We start from the raw sequence: 23,073 nt of genomic DNA on the forward strand, positions 1-23,073 counted from the left end.
TTCTAGGATTCAATGAAAATGTCCATCTGTATTATGAAAACAGACTGGAAGATAAACAGTTGCTGTTTGTGAGACTGCCTTGATTTTACATTAGAGATTTCCTTGTTTTTCAGGAAGAGCAGTAAACCTCATGAAGACATCATTGGCATCCGGTCTCGGAACAGAGGGTCCCTAGCCCAGGGCAAGAACTATTTACTGAGCAAGTTCTCATCTCTCAATCAAAAAGTGAAGCAAACCAAATCCAATGTGAACATCAGCAACCTCCGGAAGCTGGGCAGCTTTACCAAGCCGGAGGTGAAAGTCAACTTCTTAAAACCAAATCTGAAAGTGAATCTCTGGAAATCAGACAGTAGCCTTGAAACGTTAGAGAATCCGGGGGGAGATCCCAAAGTCGACACGGAATCTGATACAGAAGGGTCAGATAATGACTCCTTCCACTCAGATGACTTCCTGACCAATTCTAAATCCGATGAGGACAACCAGCTGACTGACTCCCTGGAGAACATAGGGCAGGCAGACTATGTGCTGCCCAGCTGTGGGATCATTGCCTCAGCACCACGGTTGGGCAGCCGCTCCCAGTCCATCAGCAGCACTGACATGAACATCAGCATTCACGTTCCATCTGAGATCCATGTGTCTCAGGGTGACCGCTCTGACTGTGAAGATGTAGCCATGCCTTCTGCTGACAATGTGGAGATGGAGTTTGCTAAACCTATGGATGAGTACTGCCAGAGGTTTGTGCACGATGCTCAAAACAAGGTGTCCGATGGTTTGGAGGCTGAGGCTGGTTCTCAAGAGCCCCATCACATAGTAAATCAAAGCAGCAATAATACATCTAAGGCAGCAGAAACCAAGGCTGAAGCCGTCAGAAATGCTCCTTCCAGGCCGTCTAAGTTGGATGTACAGTCTTCTGAGCCAAATCCTCAGCTCTTAGCTGTTGGTGGGTCTGACTTCACCAGATCTCATAAGAGCCCAGGATCTGCATCTGGTAACCCCGAGACAGGACTCCACATGACTCCCTCTCCAGCCGAGAGCAGCAGCAGCAGAGCTGTGTCTCCCTTCGCTAAGATCCGCAGTTCCATGGTCCAGGTTGCTAACATCACACAAGCAGGATTGACTCAAGGGATTAACTTTGCTGTGGCAAAGGTCCAGAAGAGCCCTGCAGAACAAGAAGCTCTCAATGAAATGAAACAGAAAGAACTGAGAGCAATGTTCACTCAATGCCAGACACGGATCATTCAGATCTAGTTGCTCCTTTAGGAAGTGTTCCTTTAGCTGTGGCTTTTAATACAACAGCAAAGAATATGACATCAGGACTCACTGTGGCATGAAGTGCTACTGAATACTGGGATCAATAATACAGGTAACTTGTTTACAGGCAGTGAGAGATGCGAATGAATTTGGTTCTGACCAAGCTTAGGCAGGTGAGATGAGGATGGTAAAGCCCCTATTTAAACAGGTAGCTTAGACACTGGGATGTATTAGGCATGCTGTCCGTCTTATATGTGTTGCACAGTTATTTTTGGAGACTAATTTTGTAGCTCTTCTGACTTCTTGTAGAAAGTATTTATACTCCAAAGGTGATACTGCACTTCTGTGACCTTACTACTTACCTTGCACTACACCAGCAAAAGAACTTAACCGGTAAATTCCACTTTATTTATTTTTGGACTAGTGTTTTTACTTGTTTCCATTGAAGTTTTAGATGCAGCTTTCTATGAATTGTGCCTCTCCAATGGGAATTGATGCGTTTCTGTTCCATTGCATTATGTTAAACAGAAATTAAGAGTCCTTTTTTGCTGCCTTTTCCTTTCCGCACCTCTTGGGCCACATTCAGTCCATGTAAAACACATTGATCCCACCTGAAACACCCACTCTCCTGCAGTGCACATTCACTCCGTAGATCTCTTTGGCTTCTCACTTGTTTAGAGGTGAGGGGAGATGGAGCAGACGTCCTCTCATTGTCTTGCCTATGCTGAAGCAATTCCTATTTCTTTCTTTGCCCCTATATTTCAAACACTGGCAATTTGCTCTTATTTTTGTCACTGTATAAAGCAAGACAAGGCCAATACCTGCCCTTCAGGCATTGTGTCCCTCTCTGTGCTTTCTTTTAAGCTATATTCTAACTGCTCAGATGCAAAAGTCCAAGTGACTTCTAGAAGAGAAGGCAAATGTACTGTTCCATGGAATCAGTGTTGCATTATAGCATCTAATCAAAACCAAATTCATTACCACCTCAGGCTTTGCGTACTCGCAGGATAAAGCAGGCTAAGCATCTGCTCGTGCTGGGAATGGGTTTAAACCCCCACCCCTTATCTATGTGTGTCAAAAGATTCCATCTACCTTAACCACTCTTTCCCAGCAATGCCTTGCCATGCTGTTCTAGTGTAGGACATTCCCAACAGCTCCTGTCCAACAGGACCTTGCTATGCTGTGGTTTGTGACTGTAACCACTGTTGCAGACCCGGTGCCTTGGTGTTCTTGTCCATGTACTGTAGGTAGGCTGCACGTGGTGTTCAGAGAAAATAGTGTCATAGGGGTAGGGTAGTAACAGTGTCTTAGAGCTTCTGAGTGTGTCTGAAATGGTTCCCCCTGTCCCTGATGGTCTGAGACTTTAAGAAACAGATCTGGTTTATTTATTTTACGACAGTGCTGTGGGTTTGGGTTTTTTTTGAGTGTCTCTTCCTTGTGGCTCTATTTAAAATGAAACTACTGCTGTATTTTAATGTGAGCAATATACAGGAGCTATTTTAATAAAAAAGTGGAATCAAAAGGTGGCTTTTGGCTGTGATGTGGGACAATGGGGCTGGGGGGGTTTAGTTTCAGAGATGGGGAGGGGGGTCTTGACTTTCTTTGGCTTGAGAGTCACAAAATCACAGCAGTGTTGAGGTTGGAAGGGGTTGGACTCACCTGGTCAGGACTCTAACCCACGTATCTCCAAGGTTGGGAGGCTCCACCACCTCTGGGGCACCTGCTTCTAATGCTCAGTCACCCTAATGGTAAAAAGTGGTTCTTCATGCTCAGAGGGGACTCTTCTGTGTTTTGGTTTGTGCCTATGGCTTCCTGTCCTTGCACGAGGCACCACTGGGCTCTGCCTCCTTGCACCCTCCCTGTCTTATTAATGTTCTATACTAATAATATATGATAGACTTCTTAATATAGGCATATTGGTGATGTTATAGACATGAATAAGATCCCCTGCCAAGCAAGGGACATGTACATAACTTGATCCTCTATCCTTCTATCATTGCCCTGATGCAACATTGGCCTCAAGGAAGTTAAAGTTACAGACATGGTGAGGAGAATCCTTAAAAGCTGCCCCAGCCTTGGAACTTGTAAAGGGCTGGAGGAGGGACAGGAAATTCCAAGTATTTGCCATTATTTAGTTAGGAAAAAGAGAAACTGGTCTGTACAAATGTCACATATATGTTTGGTCTGTACAAGCACATGTAGTGACTTTGACAGCCTGAGAGTCCTGTAAGGCAGGATACCAATACCTGTAAAGTCACTCTTGTATTATAAACCCAGTGTTGCTCAGTCAACACATCAGGACAGATCCCCCTGGAAATGAATTCCTGACCCGGTGCACTGGTTCCCTGCCTTCTGCTTGGGGACCCAAGCATGCTGTGTCCTTCCAGCTTAGGCATTGCCCAATAGTTAGGAAATATCGGAGATGGTCTCCCATGGCACTGTGCCTCAACCCATGCTGTAAGCAGCACTGAGATGACATTGCAAACCAGCTGGGTTCCAGCCAGGCTGCCTTTGGACCAGAGACTTCATTTTCTTCTTCTGTTCAGTTGCTTAACTTCATATTAATGTAGCACAAGGCAGATGAAACCAGGAATACCCAGCTTAGTGTAGAAAAGGTGATTTGAAAGGGCAGCAAGCTGGGCTAGTTTAAGATGGACAAAACCTGTTTAGAGTATAAATACTTGAATTACTGTGAGTGTGCAGATGAAAAGGACAGGGCTAGTGTGGCTATGCAGCACCAACCAGTGTCATATTTAGAGTAGGAATGTAGTGAAAAAGGCAGTTCCTGTTCACACAATCTCAGTAATGAGACAGCACCAACTGAGGGGGGTTTGGCTTCATCTCAATTGGGCAGGAGCCTTTGTCTTTGTTGATAAAAGAATGAATTGAAGCAAGATGTACAATCAGCTCCAGCCCTGACTCCTGCAGGCTGCCTCCACAAGCACAGCACAGTGTTTCTGGACTCTTCCATCGCCATGTTGGTTTAATGTTTCACTGCTTAACCCACCCTTGTTAAACCAGTTCTGCCAGTGGTATTAGTGGCAGGGCAGCCTCTGGAAACCAGCTCATACTGTACAATGTGAGTAAGTTGTATAGTACTTAATGGCTATTATCCAAACAGTTTAAACACATTACTGCTCATGCAAAAAGCCTGATACGTTCTGTACAAGTACATGAATATTACCCTATCTCCAGTCAATGCCTTTTTTCCCCCCCCTTAAAGTGTGCCAGAATAAAGCTTAGAGACACTGAAGAAGTGAGTCATGGTGTTGTCTAACAATAAGGATGTATTTCATATTGGAACCTCAGCATGGATAAGATCAAGCAAATTCTTCCTGCCACTGTTGTGCTGCTGTGAGTGCAACATGCCTTCACTCACGGGACCAACAGTGCACAGGCCCAGATAGCAACAGTCTGCTTCTGTCAGCTGCTGCCAGCTCTGATATTCAGACCTCACCACTCACAACACAAACTTACTCCAGAATGGAGCCTTCCCCTTGTGGTGTAGGAAGGGCTCTGGGTTCAACTCCCTCATTATTAAAGGACAGGAGTTTACACAACTTCAGTAGTAAAGTTTAATATCAAACAATTTGCTTATTGTTACCAATTTTCAATTACAAAACAGGCTCCAAAAAAAGGTCATAAAATATGGTGAACGGGCTGAACGGGGTTAAGTGTGCTCAGCCTGGGAGGGTAAATAGCCATAACTTCTTTTGGTATAAATTATCTACAAAAAACTGGTATAAACAATATTCCAATCTTAGTAGGGGGATTCCATCTAGGATTAGACAAACTCATAGCGACATCCACAGAGTGTTAAAGTTCATTCCCATTGACACATTTCTGCTGCTGCAGCCTGGCTTTCCGTAAGGCCTCCAGTTGTTTTGCTCTCAGCCACCTCTCCCTGGATAGCGTTGTCTGCCCCACGCTGAGAGACAGGAACCTGGATGAGCAGAAGCAGGGGTTAAGAGCTTGGTCATGTGTCAGGTTTGAGAAGCTTAATACAGTAAAACAGTGTTCCTTCAGTATCCCATGAAACAGGGAGCATGGGAAGAAAGGGTGGGAGGGGAAATACTTTGCCTAACTAGGAATCTGTGACAAGAGGCACAGCAGAAGAGGAGATTCCATTGTTTGATCACTGGCCAACCTCATAAAACTACAGGTAAAGTTGGTCTTGACCTTAAACAAGTGGTAAAGGTTGGACTTGATGATGTTAAAGGTCTTTTCCAACCTGGTTGATTCTATGATTCTACAACTCAAATCTGCCCAAAAGGCTTCCATTACAACCACCAGCACCACCCACCTTGCTACAAGCAGTGTTCTGTGCAGGTCATCAGCTGTTACGCTCTCAGGGTCGTTCTTCCTCATTTCTACAAAGTCTTCTTCTACTGCCTGTAAGCAACACAACAGGTAACTCTGGGGGCAAAGAATCTTCACTCAACAGAAGCTTTTAGGGAATTAAAACACTGAAAGTACCCTTAGATACAGAACCACTGCAACTCACTGCTGTCACAAAGTGGGTCAAAATAAGTTACAGCTCATCTTCCAAAATCAGGTTTCAAGATGAGATTTGGAAAAGAATTCGGTTTCAAAATGAGTTTTAGAAAGCAGGATATGGGTAAGGTATGGACTGAAATACTCAAGAGCACAAAGCCTTGAAAGCAACATCGACAAAATGCTTCTCTTTGGTTTCTTAGAAAACATCAAGGAGAATCACTGACAGGGAAAGCAATGGGAATGTACAGTCCTGTTCAGCTGCTTTCATCTGGACATGCAGTTGAAGAGTTGTTAGTGCAGTCTTCCATACCTTGGTCACTTCCTCAGAGATGCTGTAGTCCAGCAGCCTCAACAAGCTGAGGTAAATGCGAAACTTGTTCAGGACAGAAGGGAGCACTGCAGTGAGGAGGCTGCTCATGTACTCCTCCATGTTCGGGGGGATTAGCTGTGGTTGTAAGTGGACTTGGCAATCTGACTGAAAAACAGAATTGCATATCATCTCTTTCCACATCCTGTCTTTTCCCATTCCAAGATGGATTTACTCTCTGAAGCAAGTCACTGTTAACTAGAATTAAGGTAAGACAATGCATTCCTTAAATATTTAACAATTCCCTTTCTGAAGGCTTGCGTGAAGTCCTTATTCAAGCAGGAGCCAGTTTCATAGAATCCCAGATTGGCTTGGGTTGAAGGGACCTTAAAGCTCATCCAGTTCCAACCCTTGCCATGGGCAGGGACACCTTCCACTGGAGCAGCTGCTCCAAGCCCCTGTGTCCAACCTGGCCTTGAACACTGCCAGGGATGGGGCAGCCACAGCTTCTCTGGGCACCCTGTGCCAGCGCCTCAGCACCCTCACAGGGAAGAGCTTCTGCCTAAGAGCTCAGCTCAGTCTCCCCTGTTCTGGCAGGTTCAAGCCATTCCCCTTGGCCTGTCCCTACAGGCGCTTGTCCCAAGCCCCTCTCCAGGTTTCTTGTAGCCTCTTTAGGCACTGGAGCTGCTCTAAGGTCTCCTTGGAACTTCCTCCATGCTGAACAAAGCCCAACTCCCTCAGCCTGGTCACTTCAGAGATGAGAGAGCAAATGCTCTGTTCATAAAGCTGGAATGCAAGAGAGCAGGTATTGTAAACTTGGACTACTCAGTGTTTCTAGGGTCAATGCCAGTTCTATCACTCTATTCCTGTGCCCATCGCCCCCTAAACTACTTGTCTAGAATAGGCTTGGAGAGTCACAGTATAGCTGCAGGCTCTCCCCATCACTGTTGAGTCCAGGAGGAGGGAAGGTCAATCCCTTGGACAGGCTTTTAGCCTGCCTGCAAGCCAGGAGCAAGCAGACAGTAACTAACACCAGTGTCATACCCACCCCTCATCACAAGGCTGTTTTCCTGCCTTCACCTCTCAGGAAGGGCATGTTCTAAGTGCGCAGCTACCACCTGTAGTTACTCCCCAAATCCAGGAAAAGCCTTTGCCATACCGGTAGGAGCGATCGACCCTCGGAAGTGATAAGAACATTAATATTGCACGGGAATTCCATCTGGTGGTAATTGAAGTCATAATCCACCTTCTGCCAAGTGATCAGGTTACCCAGCGCTGTCACGTTATGGACACCTAGAAAAGCAAGAACAAACTCTGACAACGGGACCTAAACACATGTCAGACCTGATTTGCTCTCTTTCCAATCTGTCTTTAGTGAGCAGTTGCTAGAATAATTCTTGCAAGCATCCTGCTTCTTCTTGTGTCTGGGGTGTTCTCTAGACAGGAACAGCCGCATCTTCAGCCCAAAATTCAGACTTGAAATCAAGTCTTACCTTTTTTTACCCTAAACTCAGTAAGGGACAACATCAACAAGCCCTTTTATCTGCAACTTTTAACACTTAAAATATGACTTCTCGTTAAGTGTTGGGGTTTCTTTAGACATTAAGGACACACATTTTAGCAAACCTATAAAGCACAGGGAGATTTTTCTGTAAATGGGAGTTTTTCCATGTTTTGACTTATTTTTCTGAAACAAGGCAAAGATTTCTATAGTTTTGCTATTTTCTGTAGTGAAATTCAGTAACTTTTCCAAAGCAGAGTAACACCCCCCCCAAAGACTCAAAACCAAGTGAATCATTTCTGTGAATTACTATTAATAGCAAGAATTGAAGAAAGAAGTTTCTGAACAGAATTAACCTGAACCCTGAACCTCAACAGTTCTGCCAGACTAAATGCTTGAATGAGAGTCCTGACACTCACTGAGGAGATCCAAGAGGCTTATGGCATTGTGCCATCTAACAGGGTTCTCAGGACAGCACTTTTAGTTTAGGATAAAGGCACTTCCAGTGATTTTCTGTACTTCTTTCCTTGAAACCACCACAGGTATCTGTACTAAGCATCCCTCAGTTACCAAACTTTTAATAGGCATTGCAACTCACCTCTTATGTAGCTTCTAATTAAAGTAACTGCTTAAAGCTCTGTATGAAGCACTACACAGTGCACATCATTCTGTTCCACAGAGGAACAGCTATTTGTTTAATCTTCATTTTTAGGTAGATTTTCAGGGATGGTTTCCATATAGACAATACAGGTCTAAAGCATAAGGCAGCAGCACATACTTCCCCCTCTTCTTCATTCATTCTAGCAGGAAAGTAAAAGGCCATTCTGATGAATCAGAGATATTGTGGTCTAAAGAATTAACCAAATCTGTGGCTCTTTCCACCAAGTGACAGACACCGTCCACAGTTCTCTACAATGCAACCAAAGTGAAACTGAACAAGGAACCATTCTGTTTCGTTATCGCTCATCTATGGCCTGGGACAGGAATTTGTAACTCCACAGAAGCATTTCTGAGCAGAACACCAGAAGCTTCCAGGAAGTAAAACAGGGAAAAAAACCCAACCAAACCCTGAGAGATCAAGACTTAAGTTGTCCAAAAAAGCTGCAGATGAGCAGGAAGCAATGAAATAGGACATGGAAAGCACAGTTTTGTTATAGACAATTACCCCTGGGACACAATTAGCATCACGGTCTTAAAATACGTCAACTTTCAACCTGTCAGATGAGATTGCCTTAATAAAAACCAACCAAGAAATGTCTACCTTTTGTGTCAAGCTGCCCTTGCTCGAGCTGAGTCTCATCCACGACAAGGGAAGTGTTGCTGGCAAGCTGCAACACGCCACTGACTAAGCGATTCGCTGTGTAGTCCTTATGTGGGATGAATCGTGAGTGGTTCATGTTTTCAATGGTCATTTGCAGGCGATAGGACTGCAATGAGAAGAGAAACTAATGAGCACCTTTCCTCTCCTCCAGCTTTTCCCTAATGCTGCTTCCCTTAGCAAGAGTGATAACCATGAACCTTCATAGCAAGTAAAAGAAAACTTGTTACCACAATATAAAACAGAATTTATCCACAGTTTCCAAATCCTGAATACTTAAAATAATGCTCTTAAGAACTCCTATCACCTGTATTCATCAGGGACTGCAGCGACAGGACAAGGGGTGATGGGTTTAAACAGTGGAAGCTCAGGTTAGATATGAGGAAGAAGTTCTTTACTGTGGTGGTGGTGAGGCATTGGAATGGGGTGGCCAAAGTGGTAAATCCCTAGAAGTGTCCAAGGCCAGGTTGGACAGAGCCTTGGGCGACATGGTCTAGTGTGAGGTGACTCTGCCGATGGCAGGGGTTGGAACTGGATGAGGTTAAGGTCCTTTTCCTCTATGATCCCAAACTGAATTACTACAAATTTTCTGCAGAATGATATTCATGAACTTGTGAACAAACAGTAACAGTACAACAATTAAATGGCCTACATCACAGAATAGTTTGGAAGGGTTGGAAGGGACCTTAAAGCTCATCCAGTTCCAACCCCCTCCCATCAGCAGGGACACCTTCCACTAGAGCAGGTTGCTCCAAGGCCTGTCCAGCCTGGTCCTGAACACTGCCAGGGATGGGGCAGACACAAGAATGTCTAAATATATTAAGCCTGAAAGACAAAAATTATGCAGCATCCAACTGCCAGTTTCATACCTACAAGGGTATGAGTTTATTTCATAGCCACCCTAGATGACTCTAGGTAAAGAGAGACCACAACTGAACAGGCAAGCCATAACTCTATTTTTACCTGCCTTCTACATAGACAGCAGAAGCCTTTAAAGAGCCTGGCTTTTAACTAAAATATTGCTGGAACAATTAGCCCAACATCTCTCATAAGCAATATGAAAGCACTCTAATGCCACTGTCCTTACTGCTGGCACAAGCTGCTGGATGATGCGGTATATGTGCTCCGTGAAGATGTTATTCCGTGGACATCCGCTCAGGTTGACTGTGAATTTTCCCAGAGGGAGCACATCTCGTCTTGCATAACTAAACCAGAAACAACACAGGTTAGGCAAGCACTGCTGAATACAGGTATCAATCAGTTTGTGCACTGTGCAGGTTCTCTGATAGCTAGCAGGGCTTTACTGCTAATACATACATAAATAGTAGCACCCTATTTCTTCCTCCTCCAGTGTTCAAGGGGCTAAGTTAGGCTGGAGGCTGCTTTGGAAGGCTTTGCAGCGTGGCACAAAAGCTACGCATTTACATTGCTTGAGGTCCTGCAATGTGCCCTCCAGACATTCTGTTCTCTTTGTGCTTTACTATTACTCAGTGTACATACTTCATGTACTTCATCCTTTTCATTTCTTGCTGCCCAATCTCAGTTTCCCTGCTTATGGTGCTTGTTCATTTCCTTTACCTGCCCTCAGCTTTCCTCTCCCTCTTCTGACTGTATATCTTCTCCCCATTCTGGACAAATGTCAACTTTTGTGTGATACAGCTAAGAGAGAAAACACATTCTAATCTAAGTGTTAGAGAATTCACAGTCCCACTAGAAAGAACAAAGTGTGCACAGAATGAAAAACCCCATATATTGATATTGAAGTACTTGTATTTACATGGGGACAGTGTTCAGGGCAGACTGTAAATGCAATCCAACCGTAAATCTTAGCTCATAATTATGCTGTCTCATTGCTACTGAGAAACATCTTAGGGCTTTGTACACATCAGCTGCAGGTATCAGAAAGGTAAGACGCTGAGTGCAATTACAGATCTGTGAACACTTCTTTTAGACAAATCTGAGCTGTACTATTCACTGCAGTAGAATGGGATCTTTGAAAACCATAAAACAAGGGGTTTCTTTACCAAGAAATTATTATTATTTAGAAAAGGGAATCCATTTTTACTCTGAAGAAATTTGAGCCTTACAATACTTAATTTAATCCAAACATACTGTCTGAAGTTTCCCACCTGAAATTTTCATGAGTCAAAGGATGCTGCTCTTTCATCCAGAGACAGTTTAAACCAAGGTAAGAGAACGTTAAGATGCACTTTAATCAGCCATGAAGACAGGTCACAGTGCATGCACATTCAGCTATGACATCAACTCAGGTGGTAAATTTCCATCACATGCGAATAGGGGTCACCTGAACTTACCATTAAACATATGTCTACATTTAATTAAAGAAATTTCCAGAATGTACCTTTCAGTGTCTCTTAATACCTCAGCAATAACTACTGCAGCTTGTAAATGCCATCTTTGAGGAGTCAGTTGCATGTCCTAATCAATAAAAGGAGCTAGAGATAAAAAGATATTTTTATACCTCTGTTTAAAAGTAAGATCTTGGACTTGTGGATCTTACTGTCCAGCTCTCAAATGAACACTGAAAGAATATATTGCCACAAAATGGGCCTTTTAACTAAACTTAGACAAGGGCCTATAAGGATGCTGGGGAGGGACTATTCACTAGGAACTGTAGTGATAGGACAAGGGGTAACGGGTTAAAACTTAAACAAGGGAAGTTTAGATTGGATATAAGGAAGAAATTATTGACTGTGAGGGTGCTGAGGCACTGGAATGGGTTGCCCAGGGAGGTTGTGAATGCTCCATCCCTGGCAATATTCAAGGCCAGGTTGGATGAAGCCTTGGGTGCCATGGTTTAGGGTGAGGTGTCCCTGCCCATGGCAGGGGGTTTGGAACTGGATGATCTTAAGGTCATTTCCAACCCTAAGTATTCTACAATTCTATGTTACTGTGTCTATTATGACAGGGCAACTCTGTCTGGACAAAGTACTAGTGAATAAGTGCTATGTGAGCTATTTCTGCCATTTATTTGCAGGGTGGTGAAGAACCCCATAACAGGAGATTTCCTTTAAAAGATGGAGATGTCAATTCTCAGCAAACATCTCAACACTTACACTGTAGAGATGAGATGCAGTATAAGGTATTCAGCAGCCAAACTGTCTCCGAGGAGGGCATGGGTGAGGAACCCAAGCAACTCTGCTCTCACTGGTGACAGCTCCGACATGAAATTAGACACAACTGATAAAAGAAAGAAGACAACAAATGTCATGAAATGTGCTGTTCTCACCCTCTTCCCTCTGTAGAAATCTTACTTTCCACTGCAGTGTGATCCAAAGCAATTTAGGACAAATAAATGCAGTGGTTTTCCAACTCAGCAATTATTGGCTTTGGATAACTGCAGTCACTCATCATTGCCCTGGAGATGCTTTATTGTTTGCAATTAGACATTGTGTAACCTGTTTGCAGAAAGCTGTAAAGTTTGGAGTGGAATATGTAAAATTGATAGCCTCTCCATATTGTATCAAGGGCAGAAATAAACCCTTACACACAGTACAACTCAGGACAAGCAATACAAGTCATGCAAGGAAGAAAATATCAATATCGATTGGATGCTCACATGCAACAGTTCAAGACTCAAGTAGGCCACAAGAAATAGCAGAGTTGTTTGAAAACAGAACTGCCTCACTTTCACCACAGTACCATGATTCCTTATGTTGTCAATGTTTCTTATTTTCATTGCTATATACTAAATTGAAAATCTCATTTAGTAATATGCTATTCCATCTGAAAGCAAGTAAAATCCTACAGATGAACAACTTGGTAAAATCCTTGGGCACAATGAATGCAAAACCAAGTTTCACATAAATCAGATTTATTTCAGAATTATAAACATGTAAGCATCGCAAACACTTGCATCTTGCCCAGTCTGAGTGTTGGATGGTTCCTCTGTCTAACAGGATTTAAATTCAAACCCTACCCTTGATGTCTCTGAGCAAGTAAGTATTGTTGCACATGTACTAGGAGACACAGATTTACATGTACACAGAGAGAGGTTAAGTTCAGATACTCACAGGTTTTACTTTCCTCTTCATTAAGGCAGGCAGGCAGTAATGGGTTAATGTGCTGTAATTTCTGTGCCAAAATCACATGGATTCTGGGAACTAATGATGCCGGAGGACTGTGTACTCTCTGTTCCTCTGCTGTGTCCATAGACTCCACGGCATTGAGGGTTGAGCTGTCCCTAGGAAAGGGCACAGCACAACTGGACTTAGAAACATTCCTCACAAATTTCTCTCCAGCTGACTAAGAGCAGTTGGAAGCAGGCCAAGAACTGAGCACACTGGAACAAACAACATCCACTCCCAGCTACTGGTAACTCCTCCCATATTCCAGCTACCTTCTTTGTGACTTTTATAAACACTATAAATACTGAATCACAATTCTATAATGATATGACAGTCTTCCGTAAGGCCTAAAGGGGACAACAAGAAATCTGGAGAGGGACTTTTTATAAATGCTTGTACAAGACAAGGGGGATGGCTTTAAACTGACAGAGGGGAGACCGAGATGAGCTCTTTGGCAGAAGTTCTTCCCTGTGAGGGTGCTGAGGCAGAGAAGCTGGGCACCACTTCAGATGTAGCTTCAAACAAAACGTCACACACGTTCTGTCCAGCATGTACTGAACAAAATCTAACCAGGAACTTTTAAGAAAATAAGGTAATGCTTTATGATACTGGTGTGTGTATGCACATGTGAGACTTCCATCTTCCACCAGGTTCCAGAGCCTGACAAGACCTTCTAGACAGTCACATAACAGCTGAGTTGTGATATGTAAATCCTAATGTACCTCAGCTCAGACTTGAAGGTGTTACCTCTTAAGAGTTCAGATACACAAGCTTTGCTCTTCCTGATGATGCCTTACAAAATTCCTTCCAAGTGGTTTTCAATTGTTATGTAGGAACTAAAATCCTTAAAGTGACTTTATCAGATAATAGTAAAGCTTAGCACGAACTCAATCAACTTCTACTGGTAAAGCTGAAAAGCTTTATAGCTTCAAAGCCTCTTCAGCAGTCTAGCACCAGACTATCCACTCTTTCCATTGAAAGAAATGTCTTTTGTTTGCATTAAAAACACTGCTAAATGCCACCAGTTTGTCTATTTGTGATAGAATGACAGGCAGGAAAACAACCCAACAAGCTATGACAGACCAACTGAGCTGTCAGTCTGGTATTAGCTGTCAGACAGCTGATAACCAAAAGCAGCTGACCAGGCTGACTTAGCTTCTCAGAAGCTGGCACTATGAGGGATTCACACTGCACTTGCCATATTGTACTTATCAGAAAGATAAACAAAATCCCCAACAGAACTGAAGCGCAATGGTTCAAGGCATCAGAAGCACATATGTTAGATCAGTCAGTGGTTTTACTTTCAAAACTGACTCCTTATGTCCTTCTGGATTAATTTGTATTTTGTCAAGCAAATAACTGAAAAGAGCAGATGAATGTGAAGTTTCTATCAGTGGTATTATGTAACAATACACCTTAAATAATGCAAAAAAACCCCACGAATTTTATTCATTTTGGTCATTTTCAGTCCCCAAAATATTTTCCTGATTGAAATAAGAGTTCCCTGCATTTCAGGATCACACATCAGGGGAGCCTTACCTCTCTTCATTGTTTACTATGCTCAGCACTGGATCCACAGACAAAATGCCATATACCTCCAGAACATCATTGACTTTGAAGCTATCCCAGCTCTCATAGACCTGTCACAAAGAGACAATAATAAAATACAGAGGCGGATGGGTCAGGCTGCACACAAACACAGGCAAAAGGAAATTACATCTCAGGAGACTCAGCTGTAGACTGAGAACACACTGTGTGACGATGCCTCTCCTAATCCCCAGTGTCAGTAAACTGACACTGAAACAGGGAGTTTCTACAATTGCATGCTGTTTCCTACTGGCATTCTTTTGCTCCACAAATGCAAATCAGTGTGCTCTAATCTGATTTAGGAGCAGTCAACACAGTAAAATCACAGAAATTTTGTGTTGGAAGTTTCTTGTAAATACAGCATACCAAAGACAATTTCAAATACAACACAAAAATGTGTAGCTTATTGGGTTTGTTTGTTCCATCACACCTTTCTTCCTTAGAGAACAAATCCTAAAATCAAAATACCAGGAGTCAATCCCAGCTACATCCTCAAGCATCTAGTAATGGATTCTTTCATCAGTGACTGTATGACAGAACAAGGGCTAACAGTTTGAACTTAAAGAGGTGAAGTTCAGGTTGGATATAAGGAAGAAGTTGTTTACTGTGAGGGTGGTGAGAAACTGGAACAGGCTGCCCAAAGAAGGGGTAAATGCTCCATTTGTGGCAGGGTTCAAGGCCAGCCCGGACAGGGCTTGAGTGATGTGGTCTAGTGTGAGGTGTCCTGGCCCATGGCAGGGGGCTGGAACTGGATGATCTTAAGGTCCCTTCCTACCCAAACCACTCTGTGATTCTATGACTTTTTATAACTAAGTGTAGTGAGAAGGTGCAGGCTCTAGTAAAGTGCCGTTAAAGCATTTCTACTACAGCACTTGTGAAGAGAAACAATGTAATATCGAAGAGAAATAAAATAATTATCTGTAGAAATAAAATTCTGGACCTCAGACCCAATTTCGCTGCCTTTATAAACAATGCCGGGCTAACTACTTACACTCTACCTCCAGATTCTGTCTGCCTCTCTGAGGCCACAGCCATGCTCATCATCTCTCCACTTCTGTTACCTTTACAAGACATGCTGGTCCCTTCTCTCCTGGCAATGGAAAATTTAAGTCAAGTGGAGGGGAGCAGTTGGGAGAAATGAGATGATGACCTGCAGAAGCTTCTGTTTCTAATCTCTTTGGCTCCACACATCCATGGATATCACCTCCACTGCCTGAAAAAAATAGGATTCATAAGCAGAAAGGCAAAAGTGAACAATTTTCTTCAGTGAGCAACATAGAATTCGCCTAATTTAACAAGACATCTGAGACAAAAATATTTAATGATGCAATATATTTGACAGAAAATACTCTTAATCAGAATAGAAAAATCTCACAAATGCATAGTCTATATAATCAAGTGTGAGAGAGTGTACTGGTAGAGAACTCTGTGTCTTAGAAACCTAAACATGGCCAGAAATATGATTTTCAAAGGTAATGCTAAAACTGTGTGAATGATTGGTTTTCTAAATTCCATAGGACTGCAAAGGAAATACTATTGCGCATCTAAAAATAGACAGACCTCAAAAGGTGAGAGTGTGCATCAATGAAACAGTTTACATCAAAAATTTCTGTATATGTTCTGCATAATAAAGCTATAAACATGTATTCTACCATGGATCATTCTGGGTATGAAAATGTCTAGCAAACTGGTAAGAATACAAAAGGAAAAGCCTGAATTCAGCTAACCCAACAGACAGAGCATCGAACAAAATAAAGATTCTTGTTTGGTTTAGTTTTCTTTAACAGGACTGACAATTTTAACTAACCACATTCTCTCATTCAAAAGAAAACTTGTAAAAAACTCCAAGAAACTCCCCATATCCCAAATCTCAAAGAAAGCCCCCACCTTAAATGGCATCTCCACAGATGAACAAAGCAGTTCAGACTTATTAGAATATAAGAAAGAATTGCATACCACCTGAATGCTGCTTGTGTTCCAAACACCATCCTCTTAAAAGGTTAAAGAGCTTTCTTCAGGATGCTATAAGTGTCTGGTATTAATCTGGTTCATTTATGAAGTTGGGTAGGTAAATCATGTTAGAAAACAGGTAATACTGGAAGATCTGTTTTAGATATAAACTAATGTTTGTAGCAAAGCTGCACCTAATTGACTTGTTTAGCTTCAATTTACACAATGAGATCCACATACAGAGTGTGAAAGAGACAAGAAAGAGACCATGAAACTGGCAATAAGAGTGGGAAATCAAACAGGAACTCCTAAACTTCATCGTGCTGCTATGAACTGTTTGTATACTGTTACATACAAAAGGCAATACACAAGTGCTGCTGTACAGAATGTTAATTTTAGGAATTAAGTCTAGAAAGTAAAGTCAACAAGTTATACAATATACATGCAACATCACAGGCTCTCCCCACACTGCTTCAGTTTAAACCACTGATGACTTCAGCAAAGCCACCAAATTAGTTCTGAGGGCTTCAACAAAACCACTGATCCATACAGTTGCAAGTGTTTCAGGTTTTGAAAAGGAAATCTCTGCAAGTTCTGGAAAGATATCACAACTATTCCTTAGTAACTACAATTACCCATATGTTGCTCTTTCTGTTTAGATGGATGTAGATCCATGTCCTCATCTTCCTCATAGCTCCTCTTATGGCGACTTGGTGTGTAGGATGTTGAGGGGCTGACTCGAGCTTGGCTTGCACTAATATATGCGTAACATTGTGGATTAAGGACAACCACAGGCTCAGTTGAGAAATATGAAGCAAAGTGAGGGCTTTGTTTGCTTGTAGAAACAAAATGCTATTATCCTATTTTGAGCAAGACATTAGAATAATTGTTATCTAGACATCATCTCTTCAGACACATTAATAACTTGCTTAAGAAGTGTACAGCAGTCATTGGCTTTGTTGAAAACAGAAATTGAAACCTACTGAGTGCTATTCCACTATCAGTTTCTGAAGAGAACATGCCTCAAGGATTTTTTCTCTCCCATGTCTCAAGCCTAAAGAGCAAACATTATAATAATGAAGACCTGCTCTCTGATATAATTATTATTGCTTTAAAAAGAAACACAGAAAATGTTCACATACTTGTCAGGTAGTGGCAATATGACAGAGGTAAATGCATTTTGGAAAAGCCAACACACTGTTCTTCTTAGCATGATGGGCAAACATTGAAATCCTGTTCACTGTTCTTTTAAGTCCTTTTCACTTTACATTTCCATTCCTGCATTACTTTACTGTGACCTCCATTCAAAGCCAAACTCTTAAAAAGAATTTTATTACATACATTGTGTTAGCTTCATTTGAAATTGCATTGACATTCTGTGCCAAAGACAAGCAGTAGTTTTCTTAAATTCTGAACTGAAGTATCAAATGATCACAGATTTCCCATAAAATTCACATCTTTTTCACAAACTGCAACATATCTCAAGTTTTCTAGGCTTCTCCCCCAGTTCCTTGGCAAGAAAGTGAATATAAAATTACTAAAAGGTGTTAAAATAAGCATCCTGGATCCATCGAACTCAGATAATTCAAACTCCATTCACTAGGAGAAACTTAAGCTGATTTGTTTCTACCCAAAACATTTCCTGTATTCACTGAGAAAATGTCATACTGTGGTTAAACTATTAAACCTACTATACCTCCAGGAATTATTGTTCTAACTGCTCAGCTACAAGTGTTCTTACAGGTTCTTACAGAAAACTCTCACTATGTAACAGTGTTCTAACTTTATCAGAAGATGCCGATCCAATGAGGATGCCAATGGTTTGACTGAAGTTTCTCTTTTTCTAAGCATTTGCAAAATGAGAAATTTTCAAGACCCTCCCAAGCAAACATGAAGTTCCATTCCAAATCCCTACTAAATAAAAAAGCAATGCTCCTAAATTCATTTGCATCTTTTGTGCATAGAGCATGCCATACAATCATAGAATGGTTTGGGTTGGAAAGGACCTTAAGACCATCCAGTTCCAACCCCCTGCCACAGGCAGAGACGCCTTCCACTGGAGCAGCTTGCTCCAAGCCCCTGTGTCCAGCCTGGCCTTGAACACTGCCAGGGATGGGGCAGCCACAGCTTCTCTGGGCAACTTGTGCCCATCCTCACAGGGAAGAACTTCCTTACATCTAACCTGAACTTTCCCTGTTCAATATTTTCTTTTTCTACACCTACCACCTCTCCCGATTCACTCAGAACAAAGTTTAAAGCTATCTCCTTCTATCTAATGAATTAGTTGATGATCATTGTATAACAGATGACTTCCTCAGTCAAAAAGGATATTTCTTTCACCCATGCTGATTCACCAGGCACTGGAACGCAGTAGAAAGTCTGTCTTTCTGAGGTGACTGTTTGTGAGGAGTTCAAATCAATTTCCTGCTGAGGCTGGAATACCAAGAGAAAGTTTGTTAAAAACCTGATTTAGAGTTTGTTTCCTTTTTTCAACTAATCCTATAGATTCAGTTACTCGGCCAAAGTTACAATGAACATGTAAGGCTATATATATACTCATGAAACCATGAATCCGTTCTGTGTCTGTAGTGCTTTGACTGTAATTGCACTGCACTACCAAAAGTAAATCGTTTTCTATAGCAGAAAGTTCCAAGATCAAGAGCTCTTCCCCTCTCCATGAGAGCAAACCAAATCTGAAATACAACAGAAACAGCTTGAAGCTGTTGAACTTAAGAGTGCCCATGAGCAGTAAAGGATAATCTCAGGTTTGGAAAGCAGAGTAAGTTTGCTTTTTAAGAGCAGTGCCTCCAGGAATCCACTGGTGAGTACCAAATAAGCTACCAAATAAACTGCATCTTTCTGTCTAATATTTCATCTCAAAACTCATATAACTTGTATAACTTACCCCACATTCAGCCACATCTCTGTATTTGCCAAAATGCAAAACCTGTCAAGGAAAAGGCAATGCAATCATTCTGACAGCAGCCTGAATATGAACGATTTACACCAAAATCACTGCAGTCAAAAGTCCCTCAAACACACACTGCCAAAGCTTTCATCACTTTAAGTCATTTTTATTCCTCAACAGATACGTAAGAAGTGATGATGTATTACCAATGCCATCTGAGCCACACAAATGGAGCTACTATTAATAGCTTCCAGACTCCATAGGTTTAACTCAGAAACCAGTGAAGTATGAGGACTAGAATAGGTAGAATGGTAAACAGTTACTGAAATAATAAATCAGCATTTCACTTACACGTGCATTTGTGTTTGGGTCAACTGTTTCATACACTCCCATGTAAAACTCAGGATCAAACATATCTTGGACCATGCAACGAAATTTCACTAAACTGTTGGGCTTTAGGTAGTGTACGGGAACATCATTCAGTGATGGAACCTATAAAAAAAATGAACTTATTCTAAACAACTGGTATATATAAGGAAATGCTCTGAAGTAAGCAAAAAAAAAACCAGTGCAAAAGCTGTCACTGTTATCACTTTGATCATCTAGTATATCCTACTGTGCAGTTACTTGCCCCAACCCCAGTGTTGTTGGTGTTGATACCACACCTCATCAGGTAACATGCCTCCTATTTTCTGAGTACATCTCCCACCCTAATCCAATCAGTAACAAAGCATGTATATCTCAACACAGAGATATACACACAGTTACAGACCTTAGTTACAATTATCAGACACTTTAGAGTTCCCAAATCTTTCCAGTTCCAAAGTCCCCAGGTCCTGTTCATTTCTCAGTCCTGACACTGGACTATAAGAGAAATGCATTTCAGTGCAAGAAAACTGTACAACATTTAAAACTAATTATTAAACTGGGAATTATTGCAGCTGCAGTATTAAACAGAACTTACTACTTATCTTATTCCCACTTAACAGCACTTTCAGCATGTATTATGCACCAGTGGTACCATAGCAATTGCATGCACAATTTCTTTAACAAAAGGCTGTGGAAAACCTGTATGTTAATTTCCAAGTCCACACTGGGAGAGTCTTTTTCACATAGGTTTACATGACAATGGAGAAACAGAAGGAAAAAAAATCAATGCCTGAGCATGTAGTGTAACTTGAAATAAAGAGACTTGCAACAAGAATAGTTTTATGATTTGGAAGATAAATTCTTTGTTGAAAAAAAAAACCCACTACCCACATTAAAATGTGAACAAAACACAGAAGTGGTCTATAGGAAATGGCATTTTAACATATATTCCCTTGTTTCTCTTAAGAGAGAAAATGAACTTTCAATTCCTTCTAATGTTATAAATGTAACATAGTTTTGCCATCTACACTTCCATTCAAACTGCCACTGAAATATTAATTACAGAATTCTCTGACAGAGGAAGAAAAAAGAAACTGAACAATTTCCACTTGGGTTTTTTTTTTTTGCCATAAGTAGGGCAGATTTGATATGAAAGTTTCTAATCCACTTAGAAATGTTCTTCCACGATGCTGTTTTCAGCAGTCTCTTAGAAAGATATCAGCTGATGAACTCAAGAGTGCATACTTTATTTTTAAATCTAAAGCAGACCTTCCCTGCTCAGCTGTGAAAACCAGGCCTGATCCAGCCCAATAAGGGACAATTTTAGATGGAAGTATTTTTTCCTAACACCTGAAAGCCCAAGCAGCTATTTGATTCAACCCACACAAAGTCTGCAGCACTGCAATCAAAGATCATGAGAGAATCACAAAACCAATTAGGCTGGAAAAGACCTTTAAAGATCAAGTCCAACTGTTCCCCCAGCACTGCCAAGGCCACCACTAAACCATGTCACCAAGTGCTTCATCTATGTGGTTTGCAAATAGTTCCAGGGACTGTGACTCCACCACTGGCCTGAGCAGCCTGTTCCCATACCTGATTACCCTCTCTATGGGGAAATTGTTCCTAATATCCAGTCCACACCTCCCCTGGTGCAGCTTGAGGCCATTTCCTCTTGTTCTAACACTTGTTACTTGGGAGAAGAGACCAACCCCACCCCACTCCATCCTCCCGTCAGGCAGCTGTACAGACTGATAAGGTCACCCCTAAGCCTTCTCTTCTCCAGACTAAACAAGCCCAGGGAAGGGGTTTATAAGCAGCAGTTCAGAAACTTGTGGTGCACAAATGCTCACTGCAGACACAGCGGGCAGGGCAGGATTTATCACCTGTAGAATTGACAGCATTTGTCAGCTCCTGCCATCTACTGGCTTGTACTACAAACAGGCAGCATTCAGCAGTTATGGCCCAGGGCAAAACTGCCCGCTGAAGTCAAGTGGATTCGCTTCTCCGGTTTCAGTCAGGATTTTAAATCTTTGCTTTACACGGAGATTAAACCCAATTCAGATGCAAATAACGTATCCCAAAGTGAAAGCCTAGAATTCCTAAGTGTACTTATCGCCAAAAAGGAAGTACTTCTCAAAAGCATGTCACTGCAATAATCAAGAGATAAAAAGAACTAAACTTAGGAAAGTAAAGAACTTTAAGAGAAGTGCAACTCAGAAAGAATAAAAGTCTTACCCAGTTAGTAGCATTGTTTTCTTTTAATTTCTCCTTGAAGTATTCGGTTACTTTCTTTTCCCAATCAGAGTTTGGAACATTTTGGGCTACAAACAAAATACATTTACATGTGTATTAGCATCACATAACCGACATCTACTTGCCATATTCCTAACACAGGACACAATTTAAACATTAACTTCTATTCTGGGCAATTGACTGCATTTTAGACTACTTCATGCCTCTTATAAACACACTGACTTCCCACCTTATACCCTTTCAGGCAAACCAAGATGAATATAGCTATTCTTGGAAGCGAAGGAAAGCTCTGAAACACGCCAGTACACCCAGCCAGAACTAGAGGACGTAAGGTACCACTGTGTGCTTTACATCCACTGCGGAAATCGTATGTAGCTAAGATCAAGCCCAGAAACAGCTCCAGCTGCTGGCACTGGTAACACTACCACCGATCGGTATTCCATGTAGCCAGCACACGCTGTTCCCGAAGCCCGAAAGACGCTGAGTTTTCCTTTTTAACCCTAACCGGCCTGCCAAGCCGCGGCAGACATCGCTGCCCAGCCGTGAGGTACCCGCTCGGCGCAGGACAGGACCCGCCAGCCCTCAGAGGCCTCGGGTCCCGTCCGCTCCGGCGGGGAAGAAGACCGCGGCCACCCGCAGCTGCTCGCTGTCCCCGCAGCCGTCTCTCCATCCCCGGCCTCACCGATCCCCCACCGCCGCCGCCACCCCACGAGGGGAAGCCCCGTGTGGCCGCCGCACGGTTACAGCCGCCTTCCCGGCGCCCAAAGGCCCCGTCCCCGCCCGGCCCGCACTCACCAAAGATGTCCTGCACGATGCTGAAGGGGTTGTTGAGCCAGTCGGCCACGCACGGCATGGCGACAGCAGGCACAGGACTGCCAGCACCTTGCAGCCGCCAACTCCCGCTCACAGGCTTAGCACGGGGGCTCCCCGCTTCCGCCCTCCTCCTCCTCCTCCTCCTCTTCCTGCGGCAATGGCGGCACTGCCAGCCCCGGACCCGCCTTCTCCTCCTCACCCGTGCGCGGACAGGCCGTGAGGGCGAGGCGC

General features: G+C 42.6%; 2 protein-coding genes across 3 annotated transcripts in view; one reads left to right on the forward strand and one right to left on the reverse strand.

Annotated features, from left to right (window-relative positions):
- INPP5F (inositol polyphosphate-5-phosphatase F) overlaps positions 1–2,743 on the forward strand; it is a 43,431-nt gene extending 40,688 nt beyond the window's left edge. The window contains exon 20 of the mRNA XM_034062387.1: positions 114–2,743. Coding sequence (XP_033918278.1) covers positions 114–1,248 — 1,135 coding nt within the window. The 3' untranslated portion in view covers positions 1,249–2,743. The remainder of the gene's footprint in view (positions 1–113) is intronic.
- Positions 2,744–4,812: 2,069 nt separating this feature from the next.
- Positions 4,813–22,997, reverse strand: MCMBP (minichromosome maintenance complex binding protein). Of its 2 annotated transcripts, XM_031053842.2 has the most exons (17): positions 22,825–22,997; positions 22,012–22,097; positions 19,759–19,899; positions 19,405–19,446; positions 18,831–18,932; positions 17,135–17,264; positions 15,611–15,762; positions 14,502–14,602; positions 12,909–13,078; positions 11,952–12,075; positions 10,453–10,533; positions 9,962–10,079; positions 8,818–8,983; positions 7,215–7,348; positions 6,059–6,223; positions 5,555–5,643; positions 4,813–5,194 (listed from the first exon to the last, which is right to left on the reverse strand). In XM_031053842.2, the coding sequence occupies exons 1-17, from the start codon at positions 22,880–22,882 to the stop codon at positions 5,068–5,070; spliced, it is 1,986 nt and encodes a 661-aa protein (XP_030909702.1). In that variant the 5' UTR covers positions 22,883–22,997; the 3' UTR covers positions 4,813–5,067. The 2 variants fall into 2 exon arrangements, with proteins under 2 accessions (XP_030909702.1, XP_005154554.1); XM_005154497.3 differs by lacking the exon at positions 10,453–10,533.
- Positions 22,998–23,073: the final 76 nt, after the last annotated feature.

Source organism: Melopsittacus undulatus, chromosome 4 (assembly GCF_012275295.1).
Source record: "Melopsittacus undulatus isolate bMelUnd1 chromosome 4, bMelUnd1.mat.Z, whole genome shotgun sequence".
NCBI lineage: Eukaryota > Metazoa > Chordata > Aves > Psittaciformes > Psittaculidae > Melopsittacus > Melopsittacus undulatus.